The 21,591-nt window shown below is 32.7% G+C and overlaps 1 protein-coding gene across 2 annotated transcripts in view; it reads right to left on the bottom strand.

Moving 5' to 3' along the window:
- Positions 1–2,116: 2,116 nt before the first annotated feature.
- Positions 2,117–21,591, bottom strand: part of LOC143226023 (AP-1 complex subunit sigma-2-like) — a 34,484-nt gene continuing 15,009 nt past the window's right edge. Inside the window, exons 3-6 of one of the 2 annotated variants that reach the window (XM_076456393.1) lie at positions 20,356–20,534; positions 16,980–17,088; positions 12,622–12,759; positions 2,117–2,564 (exon numbers count right to left, since the gene is read on the bottom strand). In XM_076456393.1, the coding sequence (XP_076312508.1) occupies positions 2,520–2,564; positions 12,622–12,759; positions 16,980–17,088; positions 20,356–20,534 (471 nt within the window). In that variant the 3' untranslated portion in view covers positions 2,117–2,519. Of the gene's footprint in view, positions 2,565–2,628; positions 11,985–12,621; positions 12,760–16,979; positions 17,089–20,355; positions 20,535–21,591 lie in introns of those variants that run through there. The other variant, XM_076456394.1, reaches the window with a different exon arrangement.

A 21,591-nucleotide genomic window follows, 5' to 3' on the forward strand; every position in this document is an offset into this window, starting at 1 on the left:
GCAAAGCTACTCGAGGGCTATTTGCGCTAGTCAGCCATAATTTAGCAGTGTAAGACAGCTAATCATCACCACCTATCGCTAGCTCTTGGGCTGCTCTTTTACCAACAAATAATAGAAATGATCGTAACATTGTAACACCCCACAGCTGGAAGAACAAGCATTGTGAGACATGGCCTTGAACCCACGACCCTTAGATTGCGAATCAAGTGCCCTACTAACCTAGCTATGCTGGGCTACTAAAAGCGGATCACTTATAAGAAGGGTAACAGGCCTTTTTGATTCAAACTATTCATACACCCACATCGTTAGGATTTCTTTAAATTGCGAATTTGTATAATGAATAACGCTTGCACTTACTCAAAATGGATAAGATAGAACCACGGATCAACTTTTGAAATCAGAACCATATAGTGAGGCCTAAAAAAGTCATATCCCAGTTTTGTGACACAAACTGTGGCGTCTTGTAACAGACGAAATCTACGAACACCAAGATAAATAGCAAAAACCACCCACGTGCTTCATCAGCTGTATGCATCACACACTCGAAGGATATGTTTGTAAATGCAACACAAATCCAGACCTTTCTACATTAAATTTTAAACAATAGTAATTCCTACCATAATAAGGTAAAAATAGTACAAAATATAAAACAGAAGTGGTGTTGCTACTACCTTAAATTGTGTACCACCGAGTAACAGTCCCGTAAGTATTAGCTTTCTTTAAAACACCGTAAATTCTAGGGAGATACATGGTGTTTTTACCATCTCTATCTTTATCATCAGTACTGATTCTGAGATAGAGTTTCACGATGATCCTCGAAAGTCTGTTCTAGTTTTGTTAACGAGAGAAAATCTCACAATTTTCATTGCTATGTGGTAAAATGACAGACTTCATTACTCAGAAGAGTTTATTATCATATTTAATACTATCCAGCTCATCTCTCATTTTTCCAATACAATACCAACACAGTCAATGGATCAACCTGGTAGGTGAAAAATTGTTGTGGAAGACAATTCACTGTACTGTTTAAGGTGCGTCGTCCCTTTGCAATTAATGGCATGAATTTTCCAACAAAGTACTTTAGCAATTTCAAACCTCTTCTGACAAATATCTGCTATTTCTGCATGTTTCAAAGGTGTGTTTTGGATAAGACAGCCTTAAAATAGAGCCTTTGCATGTAAACTATGTTTCAATGGCTGTTGTCAAGATATACAGTGCTTCATGAAGAGCATGACCGAACATGGCAAAACAGATTGTACAACAATGTGGGGCTTCAAAATGGCTTCAATGTAACAAACTCAACCCCTGTGTATGTGTACATAACATTAGTCATTAAGAGATATTTTCTCAGATTTTAAATACAACTTTTCTATTTCTTTGAGTCTGTGAAAAATATTGATTACTTAACTGAAATGTTCTCTGTTTAAACACAAGGCAGAGTAGCCTGTTCCTAAAACATTTTTTTGAATATTCATAAAGAAATGTTCTTCAAGCATAAATTTTACTTGCAATATCAGGAAATAAATATTTAACACAAAACTTGATAACATCTCAGTAAATATGAGTTTTATAATGATCATATGTGAATAATAATCAAAACTGTTATGACTGAAGCTATTTTAATAATGTTAATTTATAATACTATAAACATATGTATATTTTTAACAGGTTTATGAGTATTATTTTGTATCTTTCAAGAGAAAATGGTATTTACATAGAGCATAAAAGACTGCTGCTTACCAATGCTGAGTATGAGCAATTTGCTGTATCTCTTCCAAGCAGCCTGTTCTCACTGTGTGAAAATGATGAAATATGTTTATTTAGTGGGATATTTATGCAAAGCTATTTAAGGCCTACACTTTTGCTACCCCTCTTTAATTTTGAACTAATAAACTAGAGGGAAAGCAGCTAGTCAATGGCACTTACCACTAATATTCAGGATACTATTTTCTGACCAGAGTAGAATTTGACCATTAACATTAGAACAAACTCATGGCCCCAAAACTGCAGAGCACAATTTTCTTTTTTTTCTTGTGTGTGTTACTGGAATATGAACAATGGACCAGCAGATCCACAGTCCAGCACTCTAACCACTGGGCCACATTAATGAGACAAGTTTTTCTGATTCTTCAAAACCTTTATTAACAAAATCAGATGTGATACAACACTAGTGCTGCTTTTACTTAGATTAAAAATTAAGTAACCTTTTGAAATACATCATAGTATTTGAATTTTCACAATCCTTCCAAGTTTGTTTCCACAATGTAAGTTCTGCTCAGGCTAAGAGTATAAATAGTTAAACAAATTCTACATTGTCACATTAAAAAGTAAAGGTGGTACAAGATTTTTTCCTTTATTTACATAACTCCAGTAGAGAACATTATGCTTGGAATGAAATGAATAAAGACCATACTGATTTTGTTACCCAAACATGAATTTAGGTCATTAATAAAGTTTACTTTTAATAACCAAAACCTAAAATTGTCTTATTAGAGCAACAGCCTTCTGATGCATTCCCCTTAACCGAGGCCATGGTCTTCAAAAAATCCCTGAGGTGTTTCCTCCTGGAAATAATCAAGACAAAACTGCATTCAATTTTATCTTGGATACAAAACATAACTGACCAAATTCAATAGGACATTCACATTTTAATAAATCTTTTTTTTAATACAGTTTGATAATTTTCAAAGAATATTCAATAAAATGACAAGGTTTTATATAACTTCATTTTATATAAATTCACTTAAGCTATTATTACAAAAAAAAAAGCAAGTAAAATCTAAATAAAATCTCAAGTTACATTGTCATATTTAACTCATTGATTCTTTTTTTGTTCAGAAGCACCAATTCTTTATTTTGTGAAAAATAAATTTCTAAGCGAATTTACAGTCAGTTACAATGTTCAACGCTCGAATGAGCTATTCAGTTAAACTGTAAACACAAAGTCGCTTCTCTCCACATAAATTTTACAAAAATAGTTAACCATTAATGGTTTCTGTACTGTTTTCTTCCACTGAAAAACAAACACAAACACTGTAAAAGCTTTATGTTAATATTTTTTCTACAAAATATTTTGTAAACTTTCGTGCTTCTGTAACATGACTAAATAGTTTTGCAAAAAAGACAAAAAATGAATTTTTTGCAGTTCATGTGAAATAAAACAGACAACCAATTCTGACTTTACCTTTTGCAAAAGTGTTACTTTTTACCTATAAAGGTTTATTTGATAAATACATTTCACACTACCAACAATGTTATATTGAAATATGGTGAAATTTGAGACAAAATACCATCATATTTCAATCACTCTCAAATGTTGATATACATTTCTTATCAATACAGTGGTATTTATGTATAATTAATTTGAAAAATAATACACACTATTTACTATGTTTTCAACTAAAGCTGACTCCATCAGGACTACTGATTTGTTTGTCTGTTAAGTACAAAGTAAAAAATGGCATATATTCTGTCCATCAGCAGCACTGAAACCTAAGTTTTAGCATGCAGATTTACCATTGAATAACAAGGGGATAAGTTACTGACTGACTTGGAACAAATAAAACTGTATATAACAGTGCAATTAAAAGGTAAAAACAACTTGATCAACTAAGCCACACTCAAAACAAGATCAACCAAAAAAAAATGAATACTCTGTCACATACAACTTTGGAATATTTTTCAACATGGAGTTTTCTGTACCAATCAGCAGTTCACCTTAACTGAATTTATTTTCAAATATGCTTCTTCCTGTAGTTATTATTTCTATGCATTTTTTCTTTGTTTTATAGCAAAGTCACAATGAGCTATCTGCTGTGTCCAGGGAATTGGACTCTGGATTTTGGCATTTTAAGTCAGTAGACTTATTGTTGTTCCACCTGGGTATTTTTTTATGATTGAATTTGCTGTTTATGATTTTCTTTCTTGCTTTTTGTTTCATGCTGAATATAGAAATTGGATATATTGGAATACAGTAAACAAATTACTGCTCATCTGTAAATAAAACCTTTATTCACAGTATCTGTTGCCCTTTTGTTAATGATCAAAAGAGAATTTCCACCCCATAAACCTATAGACATGTTCTAGAAAAGTTTAATCAAAATTATGACACAAATGCACCATTATTAATTTATTAGATTTTCACATATCTTAAATTCTCAAAACATTTCATGATTACATGAAACTTCTCTGATATCCTGGAACTTTATCTGACTTTTATCTAGTCTTCTCCAATAAAATGAATATTGCAACTAAAGTCTTGCCAAAAGTCTCAATTTCTTACTCCCTCTCCTGAAGTCAAGCATGCTATCTGTATATTTTTGAGACATCATCCAGATCCTTGAAATCTTAGTATTTAGTAACTGCACCATCATACTACTAAATCAAATTCTAAAACTAAGCTAAAAAATATTGCTCTTTCTTTCTTTACACATTAGATGACACTCTTCCCTGATGAAACTTCTGCTCTAAAAGACCTTTCAACTCTCCAACATTGCTTATCACAAACTGGTTAAGCATTTTAAATAAGAATAGCCATTCCAAATGATACCTGCAAATTCAAAATCCTCAGTACTGACTTAGTGATACTACACAGATGAAAGAAAATCCATCACACTCTAAAAATTAACAAGAGGCTCTGTTTTTAAGACCACTGTTGTACAACTCTACCTATGTAGTTTCCAATCTTGATTATTTAAGGCCACCAAAAAAAAACATAAAACTACCATCTCCTTGTACTTTATTGTTACATTGACTTTGCAATCTTGCAAAATTTCATTCTAATATCCAAAACTTCATATTCAATTAATCAACTGCAATCAGGAAATTATTTCTTTACCTTCTCAACCTGATCACTTCATGGGCAGTTCCACGGTTACTTCCCTTTTCATCAACATTCCTGTTCGTGATACTACTACCATTTGCTTTTCTAATCTTTTTTTTAATGATACTTTCTCATTAGCAAGATGTTTAAACTGTAATAGCTTTAGCCTTCCACTATAAGTTACACACACACACACACATTATCATCAAGAAAATCCGTCTGACCACACAGATGGCAATGTTACTGGGTCTGCACTCACCACAACTTTAATAACTACTTTTCTGTGTCACTTTGAATGCATATGACTGGACAACTGCTCTACTAATTTCAATCTTGTCTTCTTTCATAGATATGTACAAGATATTTTGGTTTTATTCAATTCTTAAGATCATGATTGTCATTTCTTTGACTATTTAAATTCCCACTATCCCTAATTTGTGAACTCAAACAAATCCACTCGTATCCTTCTCCAAACAGTCAACATTAGCTTTAAATACTTTCTATGACCATCTATCAGGAAAAGCTTTCAGTGATTTGTTATTCATTTTGTTAATATCACACTCCCAAGTTATAAACAATCCCAACTTTTTTTCTGTTTAAAGTATCAGCATTTATGCAAGGTAATAAACTTCTTACCAGACATTCCAAATAAAGAACAGATTTGCCTAAAAACAACATTTAGCAGGTAGAAATATATTAAGATCTGTCAATATAAATAGCCTGTCTGATGAGCTAGTTCTTAGAAGTTATAATAGACTTGAATGTCCATATCAACAGTTACTACAGGGCAAGTTTTCCACTAAACTATTATACAAAATAAATTACAACTTTCTCACAAGTAAATACGAACAATGTCTAAACAACATCATTACAAGTTGCTCCACCATTCTCTTTCCTTTCTTGATAAACAGTGTGTAATTTAAGAAAAATGATTTTTCAACTATATTATTTTATTTTATCCCTAGATTAACTGTAAAAATGATGTTTAAATCATCCTTTCAAACAAAATATTTCTTTATTTTAAATATTGCACATCAATACCAATACATTCACAAATTGTTTACACTTGTACATAAGGTAGCTTAAACTTTTATCATCCACAACTCCCCTTTAATAAAATATGGTTTCTTGCCTGCTTTCCCCTCTTTTTGTATATGAGTGAAAGAGAGTTAAACAAAAAAAGATAAAATACATGGATACACATTAAAATACTATATGTATTGTAGTAACTAATTATTTAGGTTAATTTAGCATTATTGCACTAGTGACTCCAAAACATCTATGTCCCACCATGATATCACTTGTACTACCTGAACTACCTGAATTAATGAAAACAACATACCACGATTTCCAAAATACCAGCTTCAAGGCCTGCCAAAGAGTTATTCAAATACTACAGAAGCCTGCCAAGTAGTCATTCAAATATAACAAAAGCCTCCCAAGTTACCAGTAAAATAACACAGCAAGCTTGTTTCATCTAAATCTCTTAACATCTGTCCTACCTTGTATTCGTTTTTACAAATTCTAATGACTGAAGTTGTCCATTAGTTTACTGTATTGTGTTTCATGTTGAAGAAGGAATATCTCTATTAGGAACATTCAAATATAAGCAACTGTTTTTCATTTACATATAAGAAATCTGTTCAAGATATGTGCAATCCCTTCTTTTTTCCTGGTCAAATTAAAATTTTCACTCCATGAATTGACTAAAATGGAGAAGACAACACACACAAAAACAAAACAACAGAACAGAAAAAATGAAAGAATAAGAAATGGCAATAAGAAAGAAAATAAAATAAAATAATTTTACCTTTGTCATAGAAAGTTCACTTTGTTGAATAAGAAATACAGATATATTTCTATCTATGTAATTATAATTTTAATTTTCAAAACCATTAGAGAATTAATAAGAATAAAATTAGAAAACCTATTAGGGTAATACAGTATTATCATGTTAACTACACAATTTAACTTGAACAAGCCTACCACTGTATTGTTTTACTTTTACAATTTTGATATGGTGTGCATTAACGTTTTTTGACTATAAAGTTTCAAACAACACATTAAGTAGTACGAAAATATGAAGTTAGAACAGTCAACTTGAATGATAGTCTTTGAGTTTTCCCTAAAAAAATTAAATGTTAAGTATGGGCAGAATATAGGTATAACTAACACCTTGCTTTATATACAGTCATAAATAATGATAACTTTCTTAAAAACACAACTGTTATCCATTGCACCACCAGATATCACAAATGTACTATTAAAAAATATGTAGAGGTAAATTGTAGCTATTTCTGTTACACAAATAAATATAGTTGGATTAATGAGGAGTGTTTGTGCAACATAAAATGTAAAGACAGAACACTTAAGACTTGTTTGTCAATACAAGTATTAATACCATTTCTCTGGAAGATATTTCTCAACATCAACAGCAAATTATAATTATTTAACAGTTAGATGGTTCATTATACAAGTTTAAAAAATATCTTGAAAACAGACAATTTGGTGTTTGTGTGGCCAAATAGTTTAAAAATGTCTGTGGCAATAACATACAGTGACAAAAAACTGTAGGTGACTGTCCAATTCTTAAAGCAATAATAATCACAAGAAAAAGAAAAGAAAGTATAAAAACAAGTAAGACAATATTACTGTGTACCCTTTCCTTTAGAAATTAAGATTTGTAAAAGTATCTTAATTTGTGACCAAACACAATGACAAACATTAAATAGTTAGCAGTAATGTACCTCCAGAGTTCAATAAAATTATTAGATCTGTTATATGGTATAAAGATAATTTTATGAAGTTCATATTTGAAGCAAATGACTATGCCTAAGTTATAACTTTGGTTTAATTTTGAACTTTCTTTACATTACATTCATTTTAACAAGTGGTCATTTGTATCTGTTCAACACTACGCAAATTCCATTATGTGCTTATAGAGAGGAAACAATTTCCAATTTCCTTACCTAAAAGTGTATTTCTCATGTATACTCATCTGTTTAATGCAGAGAGTTTTTTTTGCTCTTGAGAGTGCATTTACTGCTAAAAAGACTTGCAAGCCACTAGCCTTGTATGCACTTCAACCTACTTTCACATGAAAACACAAATTTATGCCACTGCATGATGTAAAGGAGAAAGAGAGTGACAAACAATGAACAGCCTGGACAGAATACAGGGGGCTGTCTGGTACTGAATGAGCACAGAGAAGTGATATAGTAAGGAGTATGGATGAAAGATTTTACTACTAAGCTATGCTATGGAAAGCTATAAAAACTAGGATCAACCAGAATAAAGAAGATAGGTACAATTTAAAAGAATGTGAAAGAAATCCAGGCCACTGACATTTGAACAACATTGATCACAGACAGGAAGGAAAAGAATGTGTTCAGGGAGAGGATACAATAGAAATGTTACTAAAGGTTCAATACAATCCCAGGTAAGAGTGTGGAGAACCACACTGAGATTCCAGTCAGCCAAACACAAAAATGGTAGGATCTTTGAATAAGGAAAAAACAGAAGAAGGTAGAAAAGACCACTGAAGAAATTATCATGTGGTATTGGGATAGATTAAAATACTATTCTACAACCTGTCATGGAAGATACAGGCAAACAATGGTAAAAACACATGTAAATGTACAGTGGTAATATGCAAAATAGGAAACAGGAGACTAATGACAATAGGTATGTCATATACTGCAGAACCTTAAAAAAAGAAAAAGGGTTAGCAAGCTGTGACAACAGAAAGTTACAACTTGAAAAGCAATGAACCTAACACATCCTACATATGAGAATGAAAGAATGCCACTCCTGATGAAACATTTGTCATGTTGGGTTGGACTAGAAGGGATGGTATATAGGGAATGGAGTAAAAGTGAAGCTTAGACAAAAGAAAGATCACAGAATCCAAGGCTTGGAGCAACAGCAAGGGGTCACTCATTGGAAACAAGAAAAGGATTTTCTAAATCAATGTAAGAATTCAAAGGAGTAGATAAGAGGGGAGGACAGACCTGCAGAAACAGATGGCACCAGAACAGAATGGTGGCACAGATAGCCAGGAATGAAGTAAATTAGATCAGACAGAGTAAAACTAGTATAACTGGGTGTGACAAAAGCAATTATATGGGAAGTAGTAAGTTAAGAGTAGACCAACAGAGGATGTGGAGAGACCATTTCAAGTGCAAAATGTGGCTTCATCCAGAAAGAAAGTTTACAAAATTGTTCAATGAGCCAGTAACACAAACTGTTACAAAACTCATTCAAATGGAAAGAGAACAAAGGAGAAAGTCCAAAGTCAGGAAGCAGAAAGACCCAGAGTGCATGTTCCCTTGGCAATTGAAATGAAACAAAACAGTGAATCTCACCAAATGATTTAAAACTGATTGATTCACACAGAAAGGAAAGAATTATCAGAATACCCAACGTACAGCAAGTAATCTGGTGTCATAAGTGGAGAATGTCCCTCAAGGGAACAACAGCCCAAAGTCAGACAGTAATTCAGGGATGTACCCCATCCTCAGGGAGAATTATCCATGAATAGGGGAAGGTCTATAATGAGAAGAAACAAGTCTAGCAAGTAAAACATCAGATGGAAGTAAAATGAGAAGTGGAAGAAGGATGGTGTGTATGACACAGAAATAAGTGGGAAACAAGCCAGGATAAGGTACAGAACTGAGGAGAGGGGTCAAGGTTAGGACAAATGTGAAAATCAAAAAATGAGAGTGAAGATTGATGGGAGTCAACTAAAGCCTGTGATACAAAATAATCAGACACCACCAAATTCCTTCAAACAAGAGGCAAAATGAAAGTACCAAATAAAGGTAAAAGGGAGACAGACTTGAGATAGGAGGATAACCTTTTCAAAAGGTTCTAACCACAGAGAAACCAGAGAAGAAGAAAAATGGTAGAGAAAATTGAATGGGCTATGGAAGCAATAAAGGAGAGTTCTAGATTCCCAATAAAGGTCACAAGGGAGACATTGAAGGACTACTGACATAAGGTGAAGGAAGAAAAGGAAACAAGGAATGGTAGTGAGAAATTCACAAAGACGGGAAACGCGAGTTTTAGAAAAGGAAATAGCAGGCAATGAATTTGATCCCTCAAACTAGCAAAAACAGCTTTGAAAACTAGAAGTCCAGGAATGGGAAAATCTAAATGACTAAAAGGGGGGAACAAAGGAAACAGGCAGAGAGTATGAAGCAGAAACTGCAGAAGAAAAGGAAAGTCCAAAATGAAGTGGCATACATAAATATAACAAAATATTGCATAAATATAAAAAAAGCATCAGAAAAGGCTCATGCAAAAGCATATAAGAAGTGTTAAAAGACAATAAAGAAAAAAGGTGAAGAAAGTCAGTGTGTGTCAATCACTAAGTAGAATAATTCACAATACCAACCTAGAGGTAGAAATTAGTGTTCAAATTAATCTTAATCAGTTTCAGGCATAAAACTGGGGAAGTGAGTGGAATAGATGGGAGAAGTTGCATCCACCTACATAATGGACCTTATTACACAATAGATGTCCATCATGTCTCCCATGGAAAAATAAATCCTGGTAGAAATGGTGTTTATTTATTATGTGTGAAGAGATTCTTCACTCACAATAGCTTTAGAAACATTCTTATTATACTGTTAAATCATGTTGATTTTAATAAACTCAATCAAGTAAATGCTGAAATTTTTTAAAAATTTAAAAAAATTTCTTGAGAAAAATGGAAATGCATGAGAGCAAATGTAAAGGAAGTCATTGCACATGGAGGTGCTTTGCACTTCTACTGGTGGAGGGTCCTAATATATGAATACATTATCATGCAGTAAAGTAAATTCATGTGTACATGTTAGATTAGGTGGGAGATTTCACAAGACTGGTACCTTACAAAATTTTTGGCATAATGCGTGAATCCAAGAGGAAAGACACAACCTACATGAAGAGGCGAGATATTTATCTGGTTGTACAGTGCAGTAAACATTAATGTTATATTTCTGATAAATTATTGAGTAAGCATTGAAATGCTACTTAAATTATAGTGAAAATAGTATCAAATATTCTACTATATGACTGTTGGAATCACCTTCATTATAATATAGGAGCCTAAAGTTAATCACTATAATAATAATAATGCATGTTTTCTGTACACAATATGCATATTATACACACACAGATATAAAGAACAATTAATTAGTACAAATAGTTCTGAAATAAATGTTCAAATGCATTTGTAGAAAACAAATTGAATGAAGTTTTAAAAAACTGGCTAACATAATGGAAAAATACTGCATTTTAAGCAGGTTAAAATTAGTTATGAGTACATGAATAGCTTTCAATGTAATAAACAGGCATTGAAAAATATTTATTAGGTTTAAACAGGGCTCTGCTGTAATGACATCAACATTTAACAGTATAAAGTCTATTAAGCATTACACATCACTGCAGGATAAACATAAAAGACAAATCTAGTAGTTAAATATATGACTAGATTATTCTAGACTAAAATGAAAATTCCTTGAATAATTTTAAAGTTATATATCCTGATACACACATTGATATAAAGAATATGACTTAATATAACTTCATGTATTTACTGAAAGCTAAGCAAAAATGACATCACAACACTAATTTTGGTCTAATATTTGGAAATACAAGTAGTAGCAACTTTACTATTGCCTCACAAATGTAAATGATATGAAAGTGTAAAGATACAACTGCTTACAAAAGTGCATTTGGTTTACCTCCCTACTGTGAAAATACAAATACAAATGCTTCTTTCAAAGTTCTTTTTTTTTCAGTAAAAAAAAAAGCAAAATCTCGTTTCATGACACTTTTAGAAGAAAAAATTTGGATTTCATTTATAAAGCAATTTCATTCCTTCTAATTCAATATATTTAAATGTCTGCATCAATTATTTGAAATATATTCTAATTATTTATGCAATTTTGGCACTTATTAGTTTTCAAACTTATAAACAGAATACAATACACACTAAGCCCAATGCAGCCACAGAATTAAAGAAAGTTTTTCTGAGGAATAGTCGAGATTTTCTCCTTCTCTTTGTCTACAAAGGGTTTTTGGAAAACACTGTTAAACTCAACCCAAGTTCACTTGGAAGAAGACTGTTGGGTCACACAAGTCCCAGTTCTTTCAATGCAGTTTCTACTGCATCTTCCTTTCAGAATAAGGACAAATTATTCATTGTTACCAAAGTTAAGAACAGAATTCAAATAATAAAAACTTAAAACATTTTGTAAAATATTCTTTCAATACAAATGCATGATACATATATTTTTCTGACATTTTATTCAAGTGCTAAAAGTTAAACGTTCTACACAACCATTCACACACACACTGCCAATTACTATAGATGCTCTTCAGTGGAGATGGAACTACTACTTTTAATCACACACAATGTATTACATAAACACCAACATAATATGTGCTCATTCATATATTTCAACATGGATAATCTATATTAAAGATTAAATACCTGTTAGTTGAATACATGTCAACATTCAGTTATTAACATTCTTTATAACTACAGGGGAATAATTCTGTACAGCCACTTTTTATCCCATTATGAAACAAACAACTTCATAATTTAGGAAATTTTGCCAAATAAGAAAAATCTTACATATATAACTAAATTTATTAGTAGGTTACTAAGTTATTATACTAAGTGCAGATCATACCTCATTCTCAGCTCTCAAATTGTATTACCAAACAGCAGCAGTTAACTTATTCTATTAGCACTATTCACACATGTATTCTATTAACTTTATACATAGCTAAACAAAAAAAAATCTTACCTCCTGTAGAAGATCTTGAGCAGCAATTGCCTTCAAAACGTTTTTTTTACTGGTTTCTTGTATTTCTCCTCCGAGAAGTAACTCATCAAGGATAAAATAGGCCTTCTCAAAGTTGAAAATAATATCTAACTCACACACCTATAAAGTATCATGAAAATTTCATTTAACACAGACACAAATGCTACAAATTTATTCTATAAGTAACAAACTTTGTTTTTAATCTGATTATTTATATTAAGAAAATGCAAGATACAGTATGTGGCCAAAAGTATGTGGGCACCCAACCATCACACCTATATGTGCTTGTTGAACATCTCATTCCAAAACCATGGGTATTAACATGGAGTTGTTCTCCCCTTTAATGCTATAACAACCTCCACTCTTCTAAGAAAGCTTTTCACTAGATTTTGGAACATGGCTGCTGGGATTTGCTCCTATTAAGCCACAAGAACATTAGTGAGGTCGGGCAAGAAGGTCTGGCTTGCTGTCAATGTTCCAATTTATCCCAAGGGTGTTTGATGGGGTTGAGGTCATGGCTCTGTTTAGGCCAGTAAAGTTCTTCTACACCAGCCTTGGCAAACCATGTCTTTATGGACCTTGCTTTGTGCATGGGGGCATTGTCATGCTGAAACAAAAGAGGGCCTTCCTCAAACTGCTGCCATGAGGTTGGAAGCAAACAATTCTCTAGAATTCCATTGTATGCTGTAGCATTAGGACTTCCTTTCACTGGAACTAAAGAGCCAAGCCCAAATCATGAAAAACAGCCCCAGACCATGATTTCTCCTCCACAAAACTTTACAGTTAGCACTATACATTTAGGTAGCTGGGTACTTCTTGCATCTGCCACACCCAAATTCATCCTTTAGACTGCCAGATAGTGAAGCGTGATTCACTAAAGAGATTTACACTGCTCCATTTACACCACTCCAGCTGACAACTGGCATTGCGCATGGTGATCTTAGGTTTGTGTGTGACTGTTCAGCCACGGAAACCCATTTCACGAGCTTTCGACGAACAGTTCTTGTGCTCACATTAATTCAAGAGGCAGTTTGGAACTCGACAGTGAGTGTTGCAACTGTGGACAGACAATTTTTATACGTTATGTGCTTCAACACTCAGCAGTCTCATCCTTTGAGATTGTATGGCCTACCACTTCGTGGCTGAGCTGTTGTTGCTCTGAAACGATTCCACTTCACAAGAGCACTTCCAGTTGACCAGGGCAGCTCTAGCAGGGCAGAAATTTGAATAACTGACTTCTTGGAAAAGCAGCATCCTATGGCAATGCCACGTTGAAAGTTACTGAGCTCTTCAGTACAACCCATTCTACTGCCAGTGTTTGTCTTTTGAGATTGCATGGCTGTATGCTTGACTTTATGCACTTGTTAGCAATGGGTGTGTCTGAAATAGCCAAACCCACTAATTTGAAGGGATGTCCACATACTTTTGGCCATGTAGTGTACTTTTACTCTGGAATTTTGATATGGTCAAACTTAAACAATGCATCAATTATTCAAAACTGAAAATGTATCTTAACTCTTTCCAGACCAGATGGATGTCACTCATACATCAGGAAAACACACAGGTTCAAGAAGGCTTGATAGAAATGAATAAAAATTGTATAACCAAAGTGCTTCTGAAAGGTGGAACTTTCTTCTTCATGGGTAAAGTGGGCAATAATGTCCCCCACAGAGACCAGGCAATGGTAAGATGACAGATTTGATGGGAAAAAACACAAAAAAGATAAGCATCCAGAGAAAAGGAAGAATATGGCAGACAAAGTGACTGGCAAATCCAGCCCATAAGGGGATTAAGGGAATAAAAATTGCAAAGGTAGGGTAGGGTTCCAATGAAGAAGTAAGCTAGCCTGGGAACTATCAAAGAACACAATTCATGTGTTAGAAATCTAAAGGCCTGTATCCTAATCACAAAACATGTTGGAAAAACAGAAATAACTGGCCAACAACATGAGAAACTAGGACAGCAAATAAAATAAAAGAACAAACCTACCAAGAAAGTTAAAAAACATGCATGGTGATGTAGAACCCTACCACAGAATTGTCAAAGTGAAACATCGTCACTTTGTCCCACAGAGCCAGTAGGAAGAAAAGTACCACCTGACAAACAAGAAATGTTTGTCATGATTAAAATGCAGAACAGATACAAAAACAGTTCCCCACCCCCAAATTCCTCTAGTGTTGAGAGATGCTCCCAAAATGGAAAAAGCACCCAGAAAAAGTGAGAATCCAGATGAGGAGAATAAAAAGGAACCCCATTAATTATAATAGTCCTATCAAACTAACAGTAAATATATAATATTGGAGAGGGGAGAGAGTAAGCGAAGCATTTAAAGGATCCCAAAACAAGACAACATCTAGTGATCCAATAATCCACACAGGATGGTGCATGTTGGTGAAACCAAGTGAAACACCAGGGTTACAAGAGCTCATGTCCCCAAACGAGAGAGAACTTCACATGCAATTAGGAAAAGGAGAAGATGATAAGCTGCCTAAAGAACACACCAAAGCTCAAAACTGTAGAACAGAAGGTTGGTTTCAACCATAAATTGAGAACTGAGATGAAAAACATACCAAGAAAACTAGAAATTGATCTGGTATGATGAATGAAATCTCCACTGTGATAAACCATCCCACACAGGCAGCTCCCCCAAAAATAAACTCAATATGGAGAGCAGATACAGCCACTGAGGAAGCTACAAGTATTCAGCCATCCCTGAAAAACTGTATACAAAGCTGAAAGAATAAAAGCAAACAAGCAAAGGTCTAGACCACTCAGCCAAACACAGGGGGAACTGACACAACACCAAACAAAAACACCTTAAACTGAATATACTCACCCATGAAGAACAAAACAGAAAAAATGTCTGGATGCCAGGGAAAATGGAATACATGTATTTGACACATTGACATATGCCACCCACAAAACAGGAATGAAAACCCCTAACAAGAATGAACTTTTCACAGAATAGACCCTGAAGAAGTATGATGCAATCCACCTCTGTCTGATGCTGGGAAGAAATGAGATCCCACTGAAAGTGAAACAAAGTGAATAGTGATATAAGAGATGGAACAAGTGGAAATGGAATTACAGAGATTTACAGAGATAACTACAGTTTCCAAGGAGTAAGAAAGTCTTTCAACACCTTGTGACAAAAAAAACAAGTGTCATGCATAATGCACATAAGAGGAGGGTAAAAGAAGCCTAAAAAGAAATAGAATCCTGACCATGAAGAACTCAACTTTATAGCAGCAACATCTGTAAAGTGATGCTGAAGAGGAAATGTGTAACATTGTACTAAAAAGAAAACAACTGTGACCAACAGAAAAACGAATATGAAACTACAGAACCACCCTAACAAAAAGGAGAAGATAAAATAAAACACCAATAAGACTGGATAATGTAATAAATAAAATTGAAAGTTTAGAAGTTGGGAAACACAACTGAAAGATCAAAGTCTGAACCCCACACTGGAAGAAAAGCAAATATGTGAGGTAAACAATAGTAGATGGAATAAGAAAATCAAAAAATGATAGGTCAACATACACAATAAAAAAATTCAAACTTATCCCCAAATGAAAGTATACCCCAAAACAATGAGCATGAGCCTCACTACCTTGGTAAGAAGAAGAAACCCAAAATAATATCAAAAGATTAATACCCAAAGAGAACATGGGTAATATCCAAAGGAGCAGGAGGCAAACAAAAAATAACATATCTGACAAAAAAATGGTTACAAAAAAGCAAAGGCCTAGGTAAGACACCCCCCAAAAAAATATATATACAATGGAAAATAATATTCAGATGGCTAAAAACAAACTGCTCAAAGTCACATCCACCTATTCAGACACACTACATTTCTGGTCTGACAAGTACTCAACAGGTTATAAGAATGTTGCCAAAAATGGTACAATTCTCAATGAAACATAGCCATCACACATGACTTATAACTGCATTATCATCCATGCACATGTGAATAGAAATTCACCATTGCAGCCTCAGCAGTATTAGTTGTGACCCAAAACAAAAACTTAGAAAAGGAAGAATAGATAATGAAATTTAAATTGTGACTCTCCACTAAAAAAAAAGTGGAGAAACAGCAATTACTAAATAAGAACACACTTGAAAGTAAAAACTTGGGGATATAATAAACTGTTAGCAAAACAAACATCTCTTTCAATAAGACTACCAATCAAAAGGCATTTAACAGGTACATTATTTTCTTTACTTCATTATTCAATCTACATGAAAAAAAAAAAGTGACTAAACCGAAAATAGTATTTCAAAAGTTAAATTATACAGTTTATTTTACCATCAAAATTCAGCAGGAGTTAAATGCTTACACTTCCAAAATATTTGTCCAGCAGTTCTACATAACGATGAATTATCTCCAAAGTCAAAAGTTCATTATCATCTTGATCTATGGCACAGCAAAAGTACAAACTGGCATACCTGTTGATAAGCAAGTCCTTTCAGTAATCTTATATCCTTTAAACTAAACTGTTTTTCCAAACAGATCAATTTAGAGATGTCTTTAATCTTAGTTTTATAAAGCAAATATAAATGTATCTAAACTACTCTTAATCAAGTTTATCCATACTTTGTAAGTTACTCAGTGTACCAGAACTTCAGTATTCTTTAATAATCAACTTAACCTTCAGAAAATAAATGTTTTGGGGAAAAAGAACAAAGAGAAACTAATAAAATACTTTTATACAGTTTTTTAATTTTATGTTCATGTTTACAAGGAGTTATGTTAATTAAGATGTTATTGTATGTAAATATGACATAAACCACTAAAGATTTACATTTGTGCATAAAAGTGAAAGTCTAATACAAAACAATAAACTAATACATCAAAAACTAAACTACTGAAAAAAATCAACTCAAATTTACACTAATACCCAAAAGTTGAAAAGCTTTTTAAAATCATGAAAAAAGTAGTGTGTGAAACAACTAGAAAACCCCCAATTTTTTTTAATACTTATGGGAGGGTAGAGCAATTTTACAGATCAAATTTTAAGGACCCATTATTTTAAATTACCAGCCTGCTAGGGACTGATTTTCAATTTTGACTTGTAATATTAATCATACTATACTGAAAGGCATTAAAAATGCAACAACGTACATACAGTTAAACAATTTTAATATGCTAGGTTAAACACAAGTTTTGAATATACATATCATGAAATCATCATGTCTTTGCACTACACAATATTCAAATCTGATTAGAAACTGCACACAAACAGTTTACTCAGGATTTCAATGTCCAGAACACTAATAACAGGTATGTCCTCCATTTGCCACCAGAAGAGCCTGGATCCCACGTGGCATAGATGTCACCAGATTGTCAATCTGCCTCTGAGTGATGATGTCCCACTTAGCCAGACGTGCTGCAAGAAGTTCAATGAGAGAACTGGGGGGCAAGATCCCAATGACAGATGCACTGATCCAGAATGTCCCATAGATGCTCAATGGGATTCATATCGGGCAAATATGGAGACCAGTCCAGAACAATTACATTGCTCTTATTCAAACAATTTGTACACACCCTTGCTGTGTGCAGATGTGCATGAAGGAGCATCTCAAGGTGTGCTGTGACTCTGGCTGGTATCATCCCTGTCATTAACATCCCAACCTCTTGATCTCTGCTTTCTTGTGTCAGCCACGGCATCTTCCTTTGTGGTGAAATTAAGCTTTTAAAATTAAAACCCAGTATTTTATAGGCTGAAGGAACAGTGTGTACTGTATACAAAAGTTTTACCACACTCTCACATTATGAACAACAGCAAGAGATGGGTAAGTTGTGACCAGTTTGAATACTGAAATGTGATCATGCTGATCAAAATTATCTCATGATTAAAACCCAGCCATGTTTGCACTGTTATTGCTCAACCAATGTAAAACAACTCATTTTATTACTTGTTGCATTTTTAATGCCACTCAGTATATACTGATTCTTCAGTGTCATTATATTCATTGTATTTGCTTCAAATTTTAGCATTGTCTGTGTTTATAAGTCCATGCATGATGATGATCAGTGAAAACCTTAGTGATAATGTAAATTTAACCTATAAATATTTGGCACTCTATCTGTTAACTGTTATTTGGGAGTCAAATTGATCTCATGGAAGTCTGTTATTTCTGATTATGGGAAGTTTTTACAACAGTCCCTTCATTTAAATTATTTCTCCAATCAGTGTGAATCCAACTTATCGAGAAGGAAATGTTTCAATCTTGCACTATGTTTAGGAACCACAAGAAGTGCTTCTATAACATCCAAGTATACCACTAATTCATCTTTAACTTGGTTTGTATTGTAATAATTTTCCTTCAGCACTTCTGCAAACCTTTATATTGCTATATCTAATTCTTCTTTACCAGATGTGACTCATCCACCTAGTCAATAACATATAGTTCAGCATGTCTAAAGCTTTTACTATAACGTAATATCCCAATACATTCTTGAACCTATCAATGGAATATTTAATGACAGTGTTAAATTATCCTCAATTAACCTTATTTAGATATTTCAAAGCTTATAGTGTACATTTTGATGATATATTACTTTTTTACACAATTAGAAGAGTTCTGCTGATTTACATGAAGTATTTTGTCTAATAATTAAAATATTCAGTACTGACTTTATTAGCATATACACACAAAAAAAACAACTTTAGACACTGTCATATGTATAATTCAAATGTCATTCTCTTTACTGTTTTCGAAGATCCTAAAACTTTACCATTCTTTGACAGTAGAAACTATGCCAATCCCTTCTTTTTGAAATTTTAGACCAAGAACAACAGAAGAAAGAAATCTCCAAACTGGCTAATATTTGCATCTCGAAACAAAAAGTAGTAACTACAAACTTATGAATTTTCCCATTAAACCCACTGAAATGTTGTTTTAAACTTTCATTATCTTTTGAGTTCAGACAATGAATGTACAACTGTACTTTATGTGCAAGTTGGCAAATTTTTAAAGTTTGAACTATTTACTATTCTCATATTTTGTTACTTAGATAAGCATGACTCTCTTTTGCTATATAATAACACTTCAGTTTGTTCACTCTTGTTCTATTTTGTTGTAATTGCAAAAGTTACCATTATGTATACATTTTAAACTTCATCAAAATGTGCAATTCATTGGATACCCCCACCATCTGTTTTCACACTAGTCAAATCATCCCTTTATGATTTCCAAAAGTAAACTTGTTTTAGAATTGCAAGCTTTTATTAAAGTGACATTCTAAAGATAACATTTTATCAGCATATAGAGGCTATAAAACAGTACCCTATTAAGATTTAAAAAAACAAAATGAATATCTTCAATTTTAGTAACATTTGTAGAGAAATGTTCTAATTGTATTGAAAATACTACATTTTTAAAACATCAAAATGAAATTTTTACTTCATTTCAGCCTACATAACAAAGATTAAACTCTTATGATTTTCTTTTGTACTTTAATTTTTTATACAACCTTAGTTAAAATTATCACCAAAGTTAAAAAAAAACAAGTTTTAAAATCTACAGTTGCAAATATCTGAAAAATCAAAAGTAAAGAAAATCAATATATTTTTCAGCACAAAATAAATCTGAAAGAAATCAACTTGTATTTCCAACATATTTATTTTTATATTCTGTTAAACAAATATAGTTTTATATATAAAAATATGATGCCAAAGAATACTGGAAGAATTCAAGAGTCTAATGTACCTTTTATAAACAATTTTCAAGTCTTTCCACTCTAAGAACGAGCACATTTTTGGTTTCCTTGCCAAAATTGTTGTGATTAATTCCCTGGTAATTTTCTTTTTCTGCTTGTCAGGGTGAGCCACATACCATTTTTGGAGCCGTAACTTCCCCTGCCGACTAAACAGCAGCATAAACTGCAACTATAACCAAAGGTTTCAAAATTTTATGATTTCAAAAGAAAAAAAAAGGGTGGGGACAGTTTATTACACATATAGAAATCATTAAAATCTTAAAAAATAATTTTATGGTAACTCGTATGGTATTTTCTTTAGTAACTTGGCTATTTTCTTTTTTGTATTTTTTGTTTATACAGACATCAATAAGTCTGTGATTTAAACTGTTTTAGTTCAAATATAAAAGATTTATCAAAAAGGATGAAAATGTGATACAAAAAGGAAATAAATCTTCAACGTAAAATATATGTTTAATACGACTCCTTATCTAATTTTGTGGCATATGTACAAGAAAATGCTTTTCTTTCTATTCAAACAATATAAATATATATTTGTCAATTGCAGAACATTAATATAACTTAGTCATAAATAGGTTTGTACTAAATGTTGATATCTAGCAATAGCAAAAGATACATCCATGAATAATATCGTTAAGCAGGGATCAGTTTTGCCTTATTCAAGAATATGAAAATCAAATATTCTTATTTTATCTTTTACTTAATTCACATTACAACTTCAACCATGTGAAGCTATACCTTATTGTTTGCTATAATTTCAAATGCATTACATGAATTGCCATAAAATATAACAAGCTTTTAGTAAACATTTAGTCTTGTGTTCCAAAGCTTTTACCAAGTCCAACTGAGTTAACAGTAATTTCATGCTCAAAATAAAAATACTTTTCATCTTATAGTTTTCATGTTTTATTTATATAACCTATAAAAACTCCTAGATAAATATAAAAAACATTTCTTTTTAAATATGGCTTTATATTTTATTAATATATTTTCTATACCTTAACATCAACTGTAATAAACCATCAATGTACATGGAAAAATACGAAATCATTTGCATCCAAAACTCGACCACTAGAAACTGATATCCATTGAAAAGCAAACCATTCTTGACTTATTCAGTCTCAAGAATGGCACTGATGAATAACTGTCCACTTCTGCTCTACCCACGAGTATGGTCCAGAACAGGCATATTTATAGAGCAAATATATCGCAAGGAATAACCTACA

This window comes from Tachypleus tridentatus, chromosome 9 (genome assembly GCF_004210375.1).
Source record: "Tachypleus tridentatus isolate NWPU-2018 chromosome 9, ASM421037v1, whole genome shotgun sequence".
Classification (NCBI taxonomy): domain Eukaryota; kingdom Metazoa; phylum Arthropoda; class Merostomata; order Xiphosura; family Limulidae; genus Tachypleus; species Tachypleus tridentatus.